General features: G+C 36.6%; 1 protein-coding gene across 1 annotated transcript in view; it reads right to left on the bottom strand.

Annotated features, from left to right (window-relative positions):
* Positions 1-18757, bottom strand: part of RYR3 (ryanodine receptor 3) — a 254587-nt gene that overhangs the window by 72953 nt on the left and 162877 nt on the right. Inside the window, exons 47-57 of the mRNA XM_086750198.1 lie at positions 18077-18246; positions 16833-17053; positions 15264-15354; positions 13668-13808; positions 10474-10655; positions 9461-9539; positions 8428-8517; positions 7047-7196; positions 5387-5449; positions 4885-4960; positions 4598-4721 (exon numbers count right to left, since the gene is read on the bottom strand). Of these exons, the coding sequence (XP_086606324.1) occupies positions 4598-4721; positions 4885-4960; positions 5387-5449; positions 7047-7196; positions 8428-8517; positions 9461-9539; positions 10474-10655; positions 13668-13808; positions 15264-15354; positions 16833-17053; positions 18077-18246 (1387 nt within the window). The remainder of the gene's footprint in view (positions 1-4597; positions 4722-4884; positions 4961-5386; positions 5450-7046; positions 7197-8427; positions 8518-9460; positions 9540-10473; positions 10656-13667; positions 13809-15263; positions 15355-16832; positions 17054-18076; positions 18247-18757) is intronic.

Genomic DNA, 18757 nt, shown 5'->3' with positions numbered 1-18757 from the left:
GAATTTGAAGTGGTTTCCTGCACAGATGCTGTCAGGCTCAATTTCACTGTTCCTGGGGTTATTCCATCCCAGGTATGGGACTTCGCATTTACCATTGCTCAACCTCACAAGAGTTCTTTCAGCACATTTCTCTAGCCCATCAAAGTTCTTCTGAAAGGCAGCCAAACTCTCCAATTTATTACTAAGGGTTCATTCCACAAAATTGCTAAGGATGCATTCTGTCTCATCATCCAGGACATGAACGGGGATTTTTTTTTTGTTTTTCTTTTTGAAGTCACATAACTACAGATTTTTAATTTATTCTGTTTTCAAACATACTTGGTTTTACAAGTTACTAATTCCTTCTTCTTCATTTCCTTGATGTTTTCTTGTATATTTGTTTAGTTTGCAACTTTTTCATAGTCTCCTTATTCCAACATTAAGAGGACTAAACTATACTTGTGACCTACACCCAGGACATCTAACTGACTTGCCAGTTGAGCAAGTAACTGAGTAACATTAAGGGAAACCTCTGGTTACCCATAATGGCTACCTCATTTGCTTCTGTATAGACTCTTCAAATAGTAGTAGATATGAAGACTCTCCCTTTCTCAATTAGAGAAAATTACCTGGCAAAGACCACAGAGGAGTTAAAGAGTGTGACAGAACTATGGAAGAAGTGAGGAACTGGTAATTTGTGTCACTGAGGCAAAAGCAAGAAGGGAACAAGAAAGCAGGAAAGTTGCCAGACTCACTGTTGTGGTATGCAGGAAATGGTCCTGGTATCCTGAGATACCTTAGCACTGGTGTAGTAGTAAATAAGGGAAAATAAATGGAAGATTAGACTAGCAGTTGAAAAACAGCTATAAGGGGAATCCAAGGAAAAAAGTAATCCTGTGGGAGAAGGCTGATGCAGCAGAAATTTTAACAACAAAAACATCTAATACTATTGACCATGTCAGAACATGGGTAAGAGGAGAGGAACAGTTATAGTCTGGGGGAACAGAACCAGGGAACCAAGGAATACATTCCAGTCCCATTTCACACATACAAACATAAAAGGACTCTAACATCCTATTTCACAGTTTCATTTGAGAAAAAAAAAATAATTCTATTTGAAGAGTCCTAGTTTATAGGACTTTTTATAGTCCTAGTTTAAATTACTAATACCCCCTGAGCAGCCACAGATCAGGTTAGGAAAGCTAAAGCCCAGATAGATTTAAATCTGGCCAGGGACGTCAAGGGCAACAAGAAAAGCTTCTTTAGGTACATCAGGGATAAAAGGAAGACCAGGGAAAATGTGAGCCCTCTCCCTGCCTCCGTCTTCACCAGTACGGACTCTAGCCAGACCGACCAAGTCACAGAAGGCAAAGGCAGGGACTGGGAGAATAAAGAACTGCCCGCTGTAGGAGAAGAGCAGGTTCAAAACCATCTAAGGAACCTGAAGGTGCACAAGTCCATGGGACCTGATGAGATGCATCTGCGGATCCTGAGGGAACTGGCAGACAAAGTTGCTAGGCCACAGTCCCTCATTTTTGTGAAATTGTGGCAGTCTGGTGAAGTTCCCACTGACTGGGAAAGGGAAAACAAAACCCTCATTTTTAAAAAGGAGAAAAAAGGAAGACCCGGGGAACTATCGGCCAGCTAGTCTCTCCTCTGTGTCTGGCAAGATCATGAAGCACATCCTCCTGAAAACTATGCTGAAGCACATGGAAAATAAGGAGGGGACTGGTGACAGCCAACATGGCTTCACTAAGGGCAAATTGTGCCTGACCAATTTGGTGGTCTTCTACAACTGGGTTACAGCATTGGTGGATAAGGGACGGCCAAAAGACATCATCTACCTGGACTCCTACAAAGCATTTGACACTGTCCTGCACAACATCCTTGTCTCTAAACTGGAGACACATGGATTTGACAGATGGATCACTTAGCAGATAAGGAATTGGTCGGACAGCCACACTCAAAGAGTTGCGGTCAACGGCTCGATATTCGATATGGGTTGGGATAATCCCAGGCATAAATACATGCTGGGCAGAGAATGGACTACAAGCAGCCCTGAGTAGAAGGACTTGGGGATAGCAATGAACAAGAATCTCAACATGAGATGGCAATGTGCACTTGCAGCCCAAAAGGCCAACGGCATCCTGGGCTGCATCAAAAGAAGCATGGTCAGCAGGTCAAGGGAGGTGATTGTCTCCCTCTACTCTGCTCTCATGACACCCCACCTGCAGTACTGCATTCAGCTATGGAGCCCCCAGAATAAGGATCTGTTGGAGCAGGTCCAGGAGAGGGCCTCGAAGATGATCAGAGGCCTGGAGCACCTCTCCTATAAGGACAGGCTGAGAGAGTTGAGGTTGTGCAGTCTGAAGAAGAGAAGACTCTGGGGAGACCTTATAGCAGTCTTCCACTACCTAAAGAGGGCTTATAAGAAAGATGGAGAGATACTTTTTAGCAGGGCCTGTTGCAAAAGGACAAAGGGTAACAGTTTTAAACTGAAAGAGAGTAGATTTTGACTAGATACAAGGAAGAATTTTTTTTTCTCTGTGAGAGTGGTGAAGCATTGAAACATGTTGCCTAGAGAAATTGTGGATGCCCCATCCCTGGAACTGTTCAAAGCCAGGTTGGATGGGGCTTTGAGTGACCTGGTCTAGTGGAAGGTGTCCCTGCCCATGGCAGAAGGGTTGGAACTAGATGATTTTTAAGGTCTCTTCCAAACCAAACCATTCTATGATTCTGTATACTTATATGACTTCCTATTAAATAATATATCGCATCTGTAATAAAATTATTTGGTATATATTAACAGCTATGTATGGTCACCAGGCATCTCCTGCCATCTCCCTCTTACAGAGGATAACACAACTAAGTATTTATCTGTATTTTCAATGATATCACTGTAAATATACTCTTTCTGTGTTCATATTAAGTCATGGTTGTTAAGAGATTATATGTACTTTTCTAAACATTGAAAGATATGGATAATTCTGTTAAATAATAAAGGTGACATAAAAAGAGCTTGTAGTGGTTTAAAGATGCTTAACAAAATACCCTGTTGTTTCTAACACATACTTCAGTAAGGCCTGAGATATTTATCTGTATCTCATAAACAGCCAAAAGTGCTTCAAAAGTGTTCTCAATAAAGAAGGAGTAGCAAAAATCAAAACAGAGACAGATGGTATATCTAAAGTACACACACTGTACCACCTATACATTTCCAACTATAATGAATTATAATGTTTTAATTATTAGTCTAACGTTTTTAAGAATGACATTATAGAAATGTGCTAATTACAATCGGTACTTCAAAAGATTTTATATATACTTAAAATATGCACATATTAGCCGTAACAAAACAGAGAAGAGGATAACCTTGATTCAGTCTGATATAGACAACTACTGCAAATCCTTTGCACATAACCAAGAAAGAGTCTGAACAGGCTTTTTCAAGTTGATTTGTCTCATTAGTTAACACTGAAAACATTGCCTTCCTAACCCCAACAGATGTAGCTGCAAAGAGATATTAAAACTAATATTTGAGCAGCTCCACTGGTGTTTCAAAGGACCATTCATTTGCAGGAACTAAACCTCTTTTTCAATGGCTCTAAAGCAATTTTGGAGGATACAAAAATGTTTGGTGGCATACCTACATTTTGGTTTCAGGCTGAGAGCCTACATATGTGGCAGGAGGGAATATTTTCTCTGTAGTAATGCAGAAATGTATATTTAGAATTGTCTTCTCATATCTTGAGAAATGTTATTAATTGTTGAAGCCAACAAGGTTACCTTTTGCAGATCCTAATAATCAATTTGTATAAATTTTTGAGTGTATACTTTCACTAGAGACATAGAGTTGAAAAGCATAACTAAATGAAAACAAGAAAGATCTGACTCTATGCATGTACAGAAAAGTGTTCATGAATATAGTTATTTACATAAATGCTTAGTGCCAGCAAAATTGCAGTTTCCTCTGTGCTCAGGTGTTTCACATACAGTAAAAGATTATAGATACAGTATAGAAACTCACAATTCCATCATATAAAGCAAAAAATATAGTATAGTAAGTTATTTGAATTTCATTGACAGTGAAGACCCCACAGGCCAGATTCCTTCCAGACACAATTCAAGTTAGAGAACAATTAACGAAGTCTGTGCTTCTGCTTGAGCAGAAGTTAAGGATTAAATACCCACAAAATAGCTACTTTGTCTTACCGCTTCACAGAACTCAAACTATCATTTTTCTCAAAAAATAGATTAAAAAGCACTTTTACATAGATGTGTTTCAGTATTAGACCTCAGATTTATTTTCCCATGATCCTTACTGACGCTGCTGGCTGCTAATTTAGAAGTTTTAAATTACCTATTTGTTTAATTACACTACTTTTGCATTTTGTATTTATTATGATCATACATGTTATCTGTCTACACCATTTCAGAAGAGTTGTTCTGAGCATAAAAAAAACAAACACTCTGATTTACAGAAGATATGCCAAATCGGAATTATGTTAATAACAAAGACTGCAGTGAGATAAGGACAATCATCATTGTTTGTGCACTGCATGCACACACATGTGTATTAAGCATGTAAGCAAGTATCTCAAAAAAGTGTGCAACTTACCGAGATATGATTATACCATTGACTTGAAGGAATTTAAACAGCTCTTGTGCCTTTTCACGGTCCCGTGATTTCTCCTTGGCCGTCAATGTGTCATAAGGTACCAATAAAGGATGACTACCTCCACCTTTAGTAAGTTCAAAGAATGGTAAGTTTTTCTAAAATTTATTTTGCTTCAAGTATAAAAGGAACTATTCAATTTTTATTGTCTTACACTATCTTCTTTCAGACTGTTTCTTCTCCCCCATTTTCCTTGTCTTTTTTGTGTGGTTCACAGGATTCTTGCTTACCTTTGCTTTCCAACTCCATTTTCTTCTTTTTGGCCCATATATTATGGTAATTTTCTGCCATTACCTCAACCATTCCCTACATTACCATCAGAAAAAAAAAAGATGCAAAATTAAAAGGTGACAATTAAAAATTCTGTAATTCTACATAATTTTACAGTCTTGAGTAAAGTCTACACTCTTGTGATAAAGAAACATTGCAGTTAAGTGTCTTTTCTACATTCAGCTGTTCTTTGAAGTCACGATAGGCACAGGATACACATATATCACATGCTGTTTACAGCCTCTTCTCTAGCTTCATGATAGCTTTTTCTAGGAACTCAGGATGCATCAATGGGATAAAAAGTAAATATGTAAATGGTATAGCATGCACTTTTATACAACAGCATATCACAACCACAGTCAGAAATACACTCATAAAACCTGACAACATTAAACTCATTAAGAATAAAAATCCACAACTATAAATTCTTTTCAGCATAACAAATAAAACACAAATACAAACCTGAAGCTCCCTAGAAAGCACCACATTAGAGAGATCAAGTGGTGCCGGGCTATACCCATTTCCCTGCAGGGAAAAAAAGAGAATTATTTTCAGATAAAAGAATCAAATATTCAACTATATCATCTTTGTCGTTGAACTGATTAGAGTAATACCATTCACATTTTTAAACTTTCTTGAAGAAACTATGTTCACCTTTCATTTTGCAATGTGCTGAAGACACACATGACGATTAACAGAATACGTCTGCTGATGTGGAAATAAGAAGGTTGCTGCAGATACTTAGATCTCGATTTGCAACAGATGACAAGCTATGCTTTTCAGCCTAAGCGAGGTGATCAATCGTGAGGCATACAAGATGTGCCTTCAAAATATGACAGAACAGTGTGGCAACAGACTGAAGGAACCATATACTAAAGAGAAGACATCACAACAAAAAGTTAAAATAGGTTTTTGTCTCATGGAATTTACAGCCAAAGAAAAAGGAGGAGTGTGATACATTTATCCAGTCTTAAAATGTTTAAAGCGTGAAAGCTCCAGTGCAACCAATCTTAGGCACGTGTTAAATGTGAATGGTCACATATAAATAAGTAATTTCTATCATGTACTGAAGTTAAACATGTGCTGAAATTCTCTACTCAATCATGTCTATATCACGCATCTTCTTGGACAAGAATGTCCAACCGCAGAACAGGTTCAACTGGCTGAAAGCAGACATGCCAGAGACAGAAAGACTCCCTCTAAGGGAGTGAAGTTTGCTGAAGTGATAAGAAATGTTTAAGTATTGTCTTGTGACAGAGTGCTTAGGGGCCACTTTTGGTAAGCAAAACTGGGGAATGAACCCAACACAGGCTTAAGATGTCTGATTCTGATGCTCACAGGATCAGTGCTGGTGCAACTGTATATAAGGAATCAGCTTGTGACACCCCTTTGTACATTCCTAGCAGAACTGCTTATGGCGGTAGGACTCTGCCCAATGCATTGCTCAATAAATCTCACTATATTTAAGCACAACTGTGTGTTGAATTCACCTCAAAAGGCACAATAAAAATCCCCCAACACTTGTCATCGTTATAAACAGCTTTCTGCCCTCCAAGACACAGACATATTGAGCAGCAGTCTCAACATGCTATTATAAAAACCTACAAATGAAAAAAAATAGTCTATGTCACATCAAATTGCTAGGTATTATATAATCACCTGCAAATTTTGCCTGTAGATTTAAAAAAAAAAAAAGTATTAAATGTGTAGTCTCATTTGTCAGTCAGAATCAAAATCTTGACAAAAGCCCATTTCAGGCTTTTGGGTTTGACCAAAAAATAAAATGACGATATTTACTTATTATAAAATAAAAGACTTAAAATACTCTACCAGGTATTCTTTGAATGACTACATGAAAACTCTCTTCAGATCATCTGAGAAAATAAATAGATATGGTCTCCGAGAGCCTTATAATCTGGAAAGTTGTTGTCTTCTTAACATTCCATCTTTAGTGTTACTGCAAAGTTTTGTATTATAATGACATGACTTCCAGTCTCATAATTCTAATATTAAAAGTCTCTTTTCATTAAAAATAATATAAAATTAACATTACTTTGTAGAATTTCTTAGAAAATTAACCAGCAAAGCTTTTGCTTTATAAATTTAAGGAATTCCACCTTACCTGGCTAGACTGAGATATGCTGCGGAGCTTTTCATTTTCACGCTGATGTATTATTGCTTCTCCTCCTTCCTTGGTCCTTTCTAGGCTCCATCCCATGGCCAACATGGTTTTCAGTGATTCTCTGGCAGGCCAACGATAAATTTCCTTTTCCTTTGAAGAATAATGTAAAATTTCTCTGCATTTAGCAAGTAGCAAAAACTCAATAAAAATATTCTGTCCTTCTTTATAAATTGTCACATGCCACAAAAGTAAACAAAATTTGTATATTATATCTGACAACATGATATAGTCCTTTTTACATGAGAAAGAAGCTTTAAAATACTTAGGTTTTTTTTTTTTGTTTTCTTTTTAGTGGCATTTATGGCTGGGATATGTGTTACAACTAACAGCATCCAAGTGAGCTCTGCAGCAATAATGTAGTTTGTATCTCCAGCCCAAAATAACAAAAAATTGAAGGCACTACAAGTGCTATGAAATTAGTTAGACCAGTATGTACGTTTGAATGCATCAGCATATGAGGTCTTTTAAAAGACTTCCCTTATTTATACCCTTTCATAGATACAGAACATTACTCCTCTGTACACTCTTCATATAAACACAGCCATTGATAAAAATTAGGGAAGAGCCTGTATTCCAACACTCCTTTGTAGAGTAAAGGTATAACAGAAAATCTGAAAGTTCTGGCAAAGAAAATTCGGAGTATGTCATATTTCAGTTTTTACCGTAAATAAGAATTTTTATGACAGTTACTTAGCATGACAGTTCTTATGGAAAGACCTGATTTTAGGTTCAAAATTTCTAATCTGAGACAATCCAGAACATTCTTTTTAAACTGCTTTAATAAGAACTCAACCAACAATTCTTCAGCTCCTCTCCAAAGCTTCGGGAAATTAAACCATTTGAATCCCTCTTGATTTTTGTCATCTTCTTTTTATGAACAGAAAAAGTGTGGTAAAGAGGGACAAATGTAATTGACTTAAGTCACCCAATGAATCATTGCAAAACTATGTAACAGAATTCAAACTCAGTTCACTGTTCTGACAACTAGAAGACAATGCCTAGTCAAGAAATTTGTATTAAAAATGCATTCAAAATAGTTTAAATGGTTTTCCCCATTTTCAACTGAAGTATCTCCTACACTTTAATTTTTTCTACTATCTTTCTTGAAGAAAAAATTGCCTTTAGATATGTTAAATTACAATTACATCTAAAACCCAAGAGTTGCTGCCAGTCATGCCTCATCCATGAAGGCCTGAAAACCCTATGCTATTAGAATTCTAGTTTGTTTCTCTTACTTTTATAGCATACATTTGAAATTGATTTTTAAAAGTACACAAATCAATTTACTTCGTATTAATGTAGCTGAAATTTCCTCTATTACCTTTTCAGTTAAAGTTTTGAAAGGTCTTATTAATGGGTGAGTCTTCATATTTTCATCCAGTGAAACACCATATTTCCATCCAGTATTAGTCTGAAAAAAATAAACATACTGAAATAAGATGAGAATAATATAGATGAGTAATGGCAAATTGGCCAGTTTACTTTGTCATACCGGACTGCTAATCTACTCCAATAGCTACTCAGCGCCACAGAAATTTCTGTCAAAAAAGCATGCATCCGTCTGTGGATACAATTGAAGAAACCACAGCCCAGACAGATTAGATGCCATCTATGAGTAGTAGATCTCATACAACCAGTTCTGAGGCTAACATACAACTGCAACAACTCCATCAAGCTTCGTTTTGCTCAAATTTAACTCTAAAAGTTATATTTATTAACATTAAAATCTATTTGCAAAGTGTAACACTGAAAAGTCCCTTATTAAATGTTTCAGTGTAACTTGTCTTATAGCTATTTTGAAGTAGTGAAACAGAAACACAACACAGTGAGCACTTGGAAAATTATAGAGGAAATCAATTCATAACAGTTTTCTTAAAGCTAAAAAGAAAGAAAAGCTATAACTACATTTTCTGAAACTGAAAAAAAGACATTAGACTTCCCAGGTACTCCGTCAGATCACAGAACTGCTGCAGTAAAATTGAATCTCTGACTCCCAGTCAAAAATCATAATTACCAGCAAAAACGAAGATAAAATCTATATATACTCACCTCAAAAAACAAAACCAAAAACAAACAAAAAAAAACCCAGAAGAAAAACTAAACCAAACCAAGTGCCTCTTCTTCATTCACCTCAAATCTTTGCCCTAATAAATTCTGTCCACATTGAAAAAGTGACAGATTTCAAGCATTTTCTTGAGCAAAAGGTTTCTTCCACATATCCCTAAAGAAATATGCAGACATTAATGCACCCAGAACAAGGGCCTATCGGTTAAACTTTCCGGTTTTCCCTTTCAATATTCACTCTAGGTATTATTTACTAGTCCTTTTCTGACAGTTAACAAAATAATTCCTACCTTATCAAAGGCCCATTTATCATGGGAATGTTCAGCATACTTGGCGACAATATACTCCAGCTTTTCAGGAAGTACAAGGCTGTAAACAAAGGGGAGTATGGTTGTTCAATCACAAGTTACTGCAGTCTGATTTATGAAAAAAATTGTCAATATAATATAGCACTTATCAAAATGTTTCACTTCCAGATGAAGGCAAGACACTCAGCTTTGCAATTCCATTTTCTTTAGAAGAAACACCACAAAACAAAGTAGACCTATAATGGCATTTACAGGGAATCTTCACATACATAACAGTTGCACTTACTAGCAACTGAAATCACAAGACAAAAACCTGCTTCACCATAACCTACAGGTATTTGTCTTGGTAATTCTTAATACAGGATAATATTAGAATGGATGTTTCACACTGCATAATGATGGAGCAATAAGACTTTAATAGCAAAAATCAACCAATAATCCTCAAGTTCTTCAACAGAAAAATATTAGAAATCTGTATTTTAAAAGTACAAGATGACTAGGAAGGCCAAGTCTCTATTAAATCATCACACATGATCTGCTTATTTTGCTGTATCAGGTTGCTACAGATCAATTCTCAAAATGAAGTGAAGATTTTATAAAAATCAGGCAATAGGCCAATTGAATCACTTATCAGATTTTGATGATCTTGTATCATTTGACATAAGCACACTCTAATTAATGACAGTATCAAACGTATTACAGGTGTATATATCCCAAATATTTGAACTATGCTATGTACTCTGCAGATATAATGTGGAAATATTTGGCATCTGTACAGTGAGAAGAATATGTTTTATATCCAGTAAACAGGATATGTTGCAGTGAAGCACTTGGCAGGAGGAAGCAAAAATCCCTACACTACTTCTGAAAGGTACTGATATCATTAAAAAGTCGGTCACCAGCCAACTCTCCCTACCAAGACCAAAAAAAAATGTTAATAAGGAATTGTATAAAAAATTTAAGGAAAGGAAATCACTATGATTTAAATGACTTACTTTGCTGTGTTGACAGGTTTGGGATCAAAATTTCCTTCTGGATCCACTGAAGCCTGCTTTTCCAAAGTTGACCGAATTCGTGTATCTAAATAATCAGGGGGCAAAGCACCAGCTATAGCACTTAGACAAGGCAAAGCCATTCGAAAGAGCTCTGGATCATACTTCTGCAGGAGAGATAGGAACTGGTTGGAAAACCCAATAGAAAAACATGCAAAATGTTAGTGAAAACCAAGCAGCCATACATACAAATATTAGAAGATGCAAACAAACAGTAAAATACATTTAAAAATTAAACAGAGAACAAAATTACTGCTGCATGACATCTACTTTTCTTGATATCAACTTGATACATTTTTAAGACATATGCAAGGTCAATTGTTACATGCTGGATTATAAAAAAACATGTGCTAGAGGAAATAGCAGTGGATCACTGGAGGCCGAGGTTCTCCTTCCAGCTCTCAAACACTCTTAGTATGCTTAGGAAAAAAAAAAATACAAAACACTTATCTATCTTTCTCATCTGTAAAACTGGCATAATGATGTACTTTTAAACGGCTTTAAGATCTACTGATGAACACTACAGTGCAACAGTTTGATGCTACTGTAATTATTTAATAAAGGTTTACACAGTACAGGCATCTTTTTGATGTTACAATACAGGCAATAATCAAGCATTTATAAGAAAAACATTCACACTGCAAAAAGATTTCTCTTGCTTCATTATTACACATAGAAAGACTATATGCCTCTATAAATCCGAATGACCACTTCATATCAAGAAAATGCTGAAGAACAATTTTAAGGTTCATTGAAAAAACTTGCAGATAGAATTATATGTTTGTAACACACCAAGCAGAATTCCTAAAATTTTGAGGCTTTAACTTCCTCTAGTTTTGTTGCAACATTCTTTAGTGTATAGGGCATAAACTAAAGAAGTGAGATCATAGGCTAAATTGGTTGCACTAAACAGCTGGAAGCCATGAAAATAATCAAACCTGTAAATATCTCAGTACAAAACAGAACAATGGAGAATGCTGTACTGCAACAGATTTACACAACTCTCCTTTCATTGGACCAACAACTATTTACAGAAAAATGAAAATGTTATAGAGGGCCACCAATGTTGGCAGAAGCATATCTTCATATATCTGTAAAAGGTTAAGATGCACTAATTGGAAACATTTCATTGTGTCAGGCTCTCCTGACACTCTTTACACTTATGACAGCAGTAAGAGAGAGGTAAATGTCACTAAAATCAAATACAAGTAAGATTTAAAAAGCAATTTTAGAGTAATGCACGAACCGTGTTTATTTCCACACTATAAATCAGAATGCCTAGAGAAGCAATTATCCAAATCTGTTTATAAGAACTGGAACATAAATTCAGTGAGAGGCAATAAAAAAATGTTACTGTCCATAGTGAGAACCTGATTTTTGAGCCTGTTGTGGTTTTGTTTAGTGAGGGGGGGCCTAAGGTGGCAGCTTCTGTAGGAAACTGCTAGAAGTTGCTCCCCTTTGTTCAGTGGACTCGGCCGGGCCTAGGGCGGACCTGCTGCTGGCCAAGGCTGAGCTGATTGGTAGCAGAATGTTCTGTGATAACGCCTCTGTGATAACGTATTTAAGAGGGGGAAAACAAAAAAAAAAAAAAAAGAGAGAAGAGAAGATGTGAAGAAGCTGAGCGGGGGCAGAGGCACAGAGGGGGAGGTGCAGGCCTCATGGGCCTTGCAGGCCTCACCCTCCGGCCTCCCGCTGGGCAGCCGACTGGGCCTGACTCGGCCCGGCCTGGCTGCAAGAAATGGAGAGGAGATGAGCTGGATGATGGGAAGAGATTCTGAGAGGCGTCTGCCAGCCTGTTGTGAAGAACTTGTCTTGTGAGAGGAACAGCTGCAGACACCAAGGTCAGTGAAGAAGGAGGGGGAGGAGTAATGCGGCTCCTGGCCAAGATTCCCCTGCAGTCTGTGGTGCAGCCCATGGTGGAGCAGGTTGTCCCCCTGCAGCCCATGGACGTCGACGGAGGAGCAGAGATTCACCTGGAGCCCATGAAGGACCCCACACCAGGGAAGGTGGATGCCTGAAGGTGGCTGTGGCCCATGGAGGGCCCGCTGGGACAGCCGTTCTGGAGAGACTGCACGCTGTGGAAGAGATGACCCATGCCAGAGCAGTTTCACAAAGGACTGTGGCCCATGGGTGGCACCCCACAACAGAGCAGGGAAGGAATGTGAGGAGTTCTTCCCCTGACAACAAAGCAGCGGCGTAAAACAATGCATGATGAACTGACCGCAACCCCCATTTCCTCTTCCCCCCCTGTGCCGCTCGGAGCGAGGAAGGTAGTAGAGATACTGTTAAGCTTGGGAATAGGGAGTAGTGGGGGGAGATTATCTTGTTCTCTGTCTCATTATCCTGCTGCTTTTAGTAATAAATTAATAGTTTTCCTCAAGTGGAGTCTGTTTCGCCCGTAATGGTAACTTTAAGGATTTCTCCCAGTCCTTACCTCAAACCTTGAGCTGGGAGTGAGAGAGAGACTGCATAGTCTGGTCCCGATCAGGGCTGAACTACGACAGAGCCCAATGAAGTACAAAAAGTATTTATGCACTAAGGCTTTTCTGCCATCAGAAACATAACTTTATCTTACTCTGAGAAAAAATGAGTAAGTGAAAAAATCCCAAGATCACACTTGGAACAGTGTAATGGAAAAATCCTTATTTCTAAGAATGTTGCATTGTATTTCTTAAGCTAGGCAATAACCAGAAAACTAACAAAATATAAGTGTATGCTTGAAAACAGACAATGTAAATTTACTGTGCATACATCAACAATTTGACAAGTATATACATACTTTTCTTAAAATTAATTTCGGGTCAGTAAAAAGTATTATAAAAACTTAGTAGAGCTAAGATAGGAGAGGAGACAACACTGACTTGTTAGTGCAGCAAGCAATTTGCCTCATTACTAGTGTAAGGCTACATAGGTATATCGAGACAAAGACTTGACATTTCATTAGTTTGGAGAGAATCTTTCAAGATTCAGCATTCAGTTTTTCATTAGAAAGTTACTTCATGAAAAGCGTTCATTGCCATATCTCTCATATTAGGTTAGAATTGTTAAAATAGTAACTTTTTGCATTTGGCACAGGAAATTATCATTGTAATGCTTTTATAGTCATCTCATACTGTAATGTGAATTACAGTTGTTACCTTATGAGACAAGGAATCAAATATTCCCCAGAAAAGTTTTTCAGTTAAATGTAATTCTTCTTCTGCTGCAATTCCATAGCTTCCCATTCCTGAAGGTAGACAATAATATTTCCAGCACTGCTCATAATGATTTGTCAGAAGCTAGATTTTCAGGAAAATAAAAATGCATGTAAAACATTGGTATTCAACAAAATAACATACTGGTTAATAAAATCTGAATTGCCAGTATCTGTTTAAACATTTACAAGAGTATTATTCTTTATTTCTGCCTCTTCATGTCTAATGGCTCATAAAGATGGTATTTTTTCACTTCTTTTTCTTTTTTGAGAAACCCATAGAGTCCATGCTGTGTAGGTAGAAAGCCTGTATTATCCCCAACTGATGCTCTGGGATTCTCAGTGATGACAGTGAGTAGCAAAATTACAAAATTTCAGGATTGTCACCACTTGAATACACATTAGGTCACAGGATAAAAATAGAGACAATGAAGTGGGTATGAAACAGGACATGATAGATTTTGGTAAAAAGTTTTACAAATTCAAATTGATTTTACTTCTGTCTTTTCTAGTTGATGGCCTCAGTATTAGTCAAATCACTGCAAAAGAAACGTGCAGTGCACCCTTTTAGCCATGCCTGCTCACCCATGGAAAAACTTATGGAAAGAATTATCGAACAGACAATTTGTAACATTCCAGTTAAAGAGCTAGTGTATATGATTATTGGTGCACTTTCCACATAATTTCAAATTTCTACTGATTTCTTCTTCAGAACTAAAAATTCCTACCCCATGGGAAATTCTAAAATTTCTTTTAGCATCAGACAAGAATCTTGACATTTTAATTTTTCCTGCAATTTTGTTTAGGAAGGGAAAATAATAATTAAAAAAAACAAATCAGATACTCCCTCTTTGTCACACTTTTGCTCCAAAATTACTGATGCTACAGAATATGTCTGTGAGTCTGGCAACTCTACTTTAGAGCATGACAGAAATTCAATTCTGTCATAAAAAGACCTGCAGACCTAAGATCAGGCCCCTTTATCCCAACAAGAACAGGAGGCAAATCTGACAGAAAAATTGTAAATAAAAGTTATTTTTCATCTCACAATTGTAATTCTTTATTTACAGAACAAGAAGATGGATAAGACTTCAGCTAAAAATTGCTCAAAAATAAAAGGTGATTTCTGTTCCCTGTATCCTATTCTCTGTAGACTTCACTCAAAATTTATTCCTGCACTATGCCTCCTACCAAGAGTTGTTATAGTTCATATAGCAGAGGAAGAAATATAAATACAATGCCAAAACTTAATTTGATACTTTATAATACTCTTCTGTTGAAGTAGTGAAAATGTCAACAGTTTACTGAATAAAATTGTATAATCAACTTAATATATACTGTTTGCATTAGCCAAGATTTCACAAAACCTTTACTCATTATATTCAGTTTGAAATAATTTATAAAACAATAACATTATTTTCAACACAGAATTATTTTCACACTGCCCCATTCTGTTTTTAAAAACATGACAACGACAGATTATTGTGAGGTTTTATGCTGAATGCATGTACAGAACATGTACAAAAAGTAAAGCATTTACCTTGAGAGGCATTTTACAGTATTCATTGAGTAGAGGCACATCAAAAACCAGCCTTCTCAACAGCTGTTGTAGCATAGAGGGACGTAAGTGGCTGTAATTTAGAAAAACAGAAGTTCTTAGCAAAATTCATACAATCCAATAACAATGAAATAAAAACTAAAATCAATTTGCATATTGGAATTCAAATAACTCATTTAGAATGTTTTTTAAAACCAATGGTAGGTGCTTAAGGAATCTCACTATTCCTTATTTATATGTAGAAGGATATAGCACAGAAAGACGTGCTACTTCTGACTCTCTTAAGTCAACAGACAACATGTGTTGATTGTGCCATATAACAGCAGAGAGAAGGGTGCTGGATTTGTTCAGAATACACAGAGGGGATAATCTAAGCAAAAGAAATATAATATTATCCTGACAGAATGGTTTCTGATATGAAACAAACTATTCCTAACAGAAACCGATCTGGGAAATGCATTATGATTATTCTTATAAGAAATAAATCTCAACTGGAAGACTGAATAAATTACCCAGCATTTATTTTCTAGCTATTTAATTTCAGTGATCTACAGACTCAATGTAAAAATGCTGCTTTCATATCTCCCCCTCAGCCATCACTTTTTCAAGCTGAAGATGCCTGGTCTACTAAGCTATTCCAAAGGAGTGAAATTATTTCTTATGTTGATTCTTCTTGTTAGGCTTTTTTGAATCTTTTCCATTTCTACGAGATCCTCTTTTTGGCAGGGGTTCAGCACTATGCTCAAACTGGAAATGCACACCACATTTCTAATTTCGCAGTCTACCACACAGACAAGTAGCACTACCATTTATGACAAAGATAAAGAATTATGATTTAGTTGGCAAATCTACATTTCAATTCCTGATATAACTTCAGTGCTCAGTTCAGTTTTCAGATTAGTTTTAGGATTTGGAGAGTAGGGGACAGCTTTTCTTCTTCTTTTTTTTTTTTTTTTTTTTTTTTTTTTTTTAAATAAGGCCAAGGACAAACAGAAATACAAACATGTTGATCTCTTAAATCTCCAATACACACTCACTGTCAGACTTGTCAGAACATTTTTGGTAATTAGTGGGGTTTTATAGAATCATAGAATAGATAGCATTGGAAGGGACCTTTAAAGATCGTCTAGTCCAACCCCCCTGCAAGGAGCAGGGACATCTCCAACCAGATCGGGTTGCTCAGAGCCCTGTCCAACCTGGCCTTTAATGCTTCCAGGGATGGGGCACATCCACCACCTCTCTGGGCAATTTATTTGTAAAAAATGTTGGTTTTACAAATAATCAGAATTTATCTCATTTACAAAATTTACAAAATTTTTGTTTTTACAAATAATCAGAAATCATCCTGTATCACCATAAAGTCCATATCAACACGACAGCTTGTATAATGCAGTACCCATAAAGGAAACGTCAAATCTATTTTCTCTTGCAAGAATAAAATAATCTTAGATCAACATTATAGAACTAAATTAGAAATACACAAAGAAATAAATTATTAAAATACATATACTGCACAAAATAAATAAATTTGTACACAGGTATCATACATACTGGCAAATAGCAAGCAGGCATTCTTCAATAGTGTCTCTCTGTGCTTTTGTAAGGGAACGCCCCTTGGATAACCTATATATTGTGTGAAGCATGGAGTCAACCAGAGAGGCATGGTGTTCAGTTCCAGCAAAGAGAGGAGCACATCTTTTGAGTAATGGTAGCACAGCTGAGCAAATGTATCTATTTAGTGCGAGAGCTGCCTCTGTGGTACTTAGAGAAACCTGTATGAAGTAGTAAATGATTGTTAGTATCATATGGAATATAAAGGTTACTAAATGTGAAGTCTATAAAACATAATAATGAAATACTTCTTAAGTCCCCTTAGTGGTTAGGTGCTAACATGATGTTTCCAGTATACATATGAGGACAAAAGCTATTTTTTTTTAACTTGAGAAAAAACAAGTCATACACTTATCTCCTATGCCTTACTCCATTGCACTCTGAACAAATAGGAGCAAAAAAGAACATGTAGCTTCTTTTTTTAAACAGGTTAGCAAAAACCATGAAGTATTAAGTAGCACTTTTAATCTCAATTTCTTCATGGCTACACAAATATGAATTTTCAGTGTAATTATTGGAAGTTGTCATAGTTCAGCCCAGTCAGCCCCCCGGCGAGAGGCCAGAAGGTGAGGCCTGCAAGGCCCACGAGGCCCACGCCTCCCCCTCTCTGCCCCCGCTCAGCTTCTTCACATCTTCTCTTTTTTTTTTTTTTCTTGTTTTCCCCTTCTTAAATATGGTATCGCAGAGGCATTATCAGGGAACATTCTGCTACCAATTGGCTCGGCCTTGTCCAGCAGCAAGTCCACCCTAGGCCTGGCCGAGTCCACTGAACAAAGGGGAGCAACTTCTAGCAGTTTCCTACAGAAGCTACCACCTTAGCCCCCCCCCCCACCAAACAAAACCACAACATTAGTACACATGAAATAAAAGTAATCACTAGGCCTATTATAGTATATCCAATGTACTTACTGTATAATTCATGTAAGTCTGTATTAAAAGTTTTTAAACTAAATTATAGTGTTGCTTCATAAGTTAGTACTGAATGCTTAAGATCACTTAAGCACTATAAACTAACAGACTTAAGGACTATAAATTAATAGTAACTGAATTATTACTGTTTGAGTTTAAGGCGAGCCTCTACTGCCCTTTTTTTTTTTTAAAAAAAAAAAAGCTGTTTTGACTTGAAATGCCATTTCTTACGCTTACAGAGCCATTGCACCTAAACTCCATAGCGAAATACTTACTGTATCCAAAGAGGCAGAGGCTCTTAAATCTGGTAAAAATCCAACTTCCAGTAGGTGAAGGAGGAAGCTTTGGTCCTTAATACCATAGACGCGGTCCAAGAAGAGTACCATGGGTGCTTTATGATCAGGGCAGAAATTTGCAGACATGTCTGGCTCATTTACCGTGCCATCTATGCAAATATATAATGCATTTTTTAATAGTAGATAACTGATAAAACAAGAAACATCAAGACAACAAAAGACACTATAATTACATTTAATGCGTAAAATCACATGTTCAATTAAAATTATATTCTTGTTCAGTGTTCTTGTATGCTGAAAAAGAATACTAAGTTTTTATTATTTCAAAACTCCTATTTTTTTGCAATTTATTAATCTTTCAATCTTAAATGAAAGCTTAAGAATGAATGGTAAAGTATTCTACTTGTTTCTTTACTACTACAGAGAATGTTTATATGGTAAAACTAAAAATAAATACTACTGCAAATATTAAAAATATATAGTAACTGTGAAATCGAAGAAGTTAAGAATTTAAATCTTTGTCTCATGTGAACTAGACTAGAAAGAACATGGAATCCAAGAGGAAAACACCAATAAGTTAACTGTATATCAGATACACCATCTCTGACTATAAAGGGGAATAGACAATTCTTGTGAAACAGAAAGGACATCTGAGGAACT

The sequence above is a fragment of the Chlamydotis macqueenii genome, chromosome 5 (genome assembly GCF_036417535.1).
Source record: "Chlamydotis macqueenii isolate bChlMac1 chromosome 5, bChlMac1.mat, whole genome shotgun sequence".
NCBI classification, from domain to species: domain Eukaryota; kingdom Metazoa; phylum Chordata; class Aves; order Otidiformes; family Otididae; genus Chlamydotis; species Chlamydotis macqueenii.
Note: the sequence above shows the minus strand (reverse complement) of the source record. Positions and strands in the feature narration are given on the sequence as shown.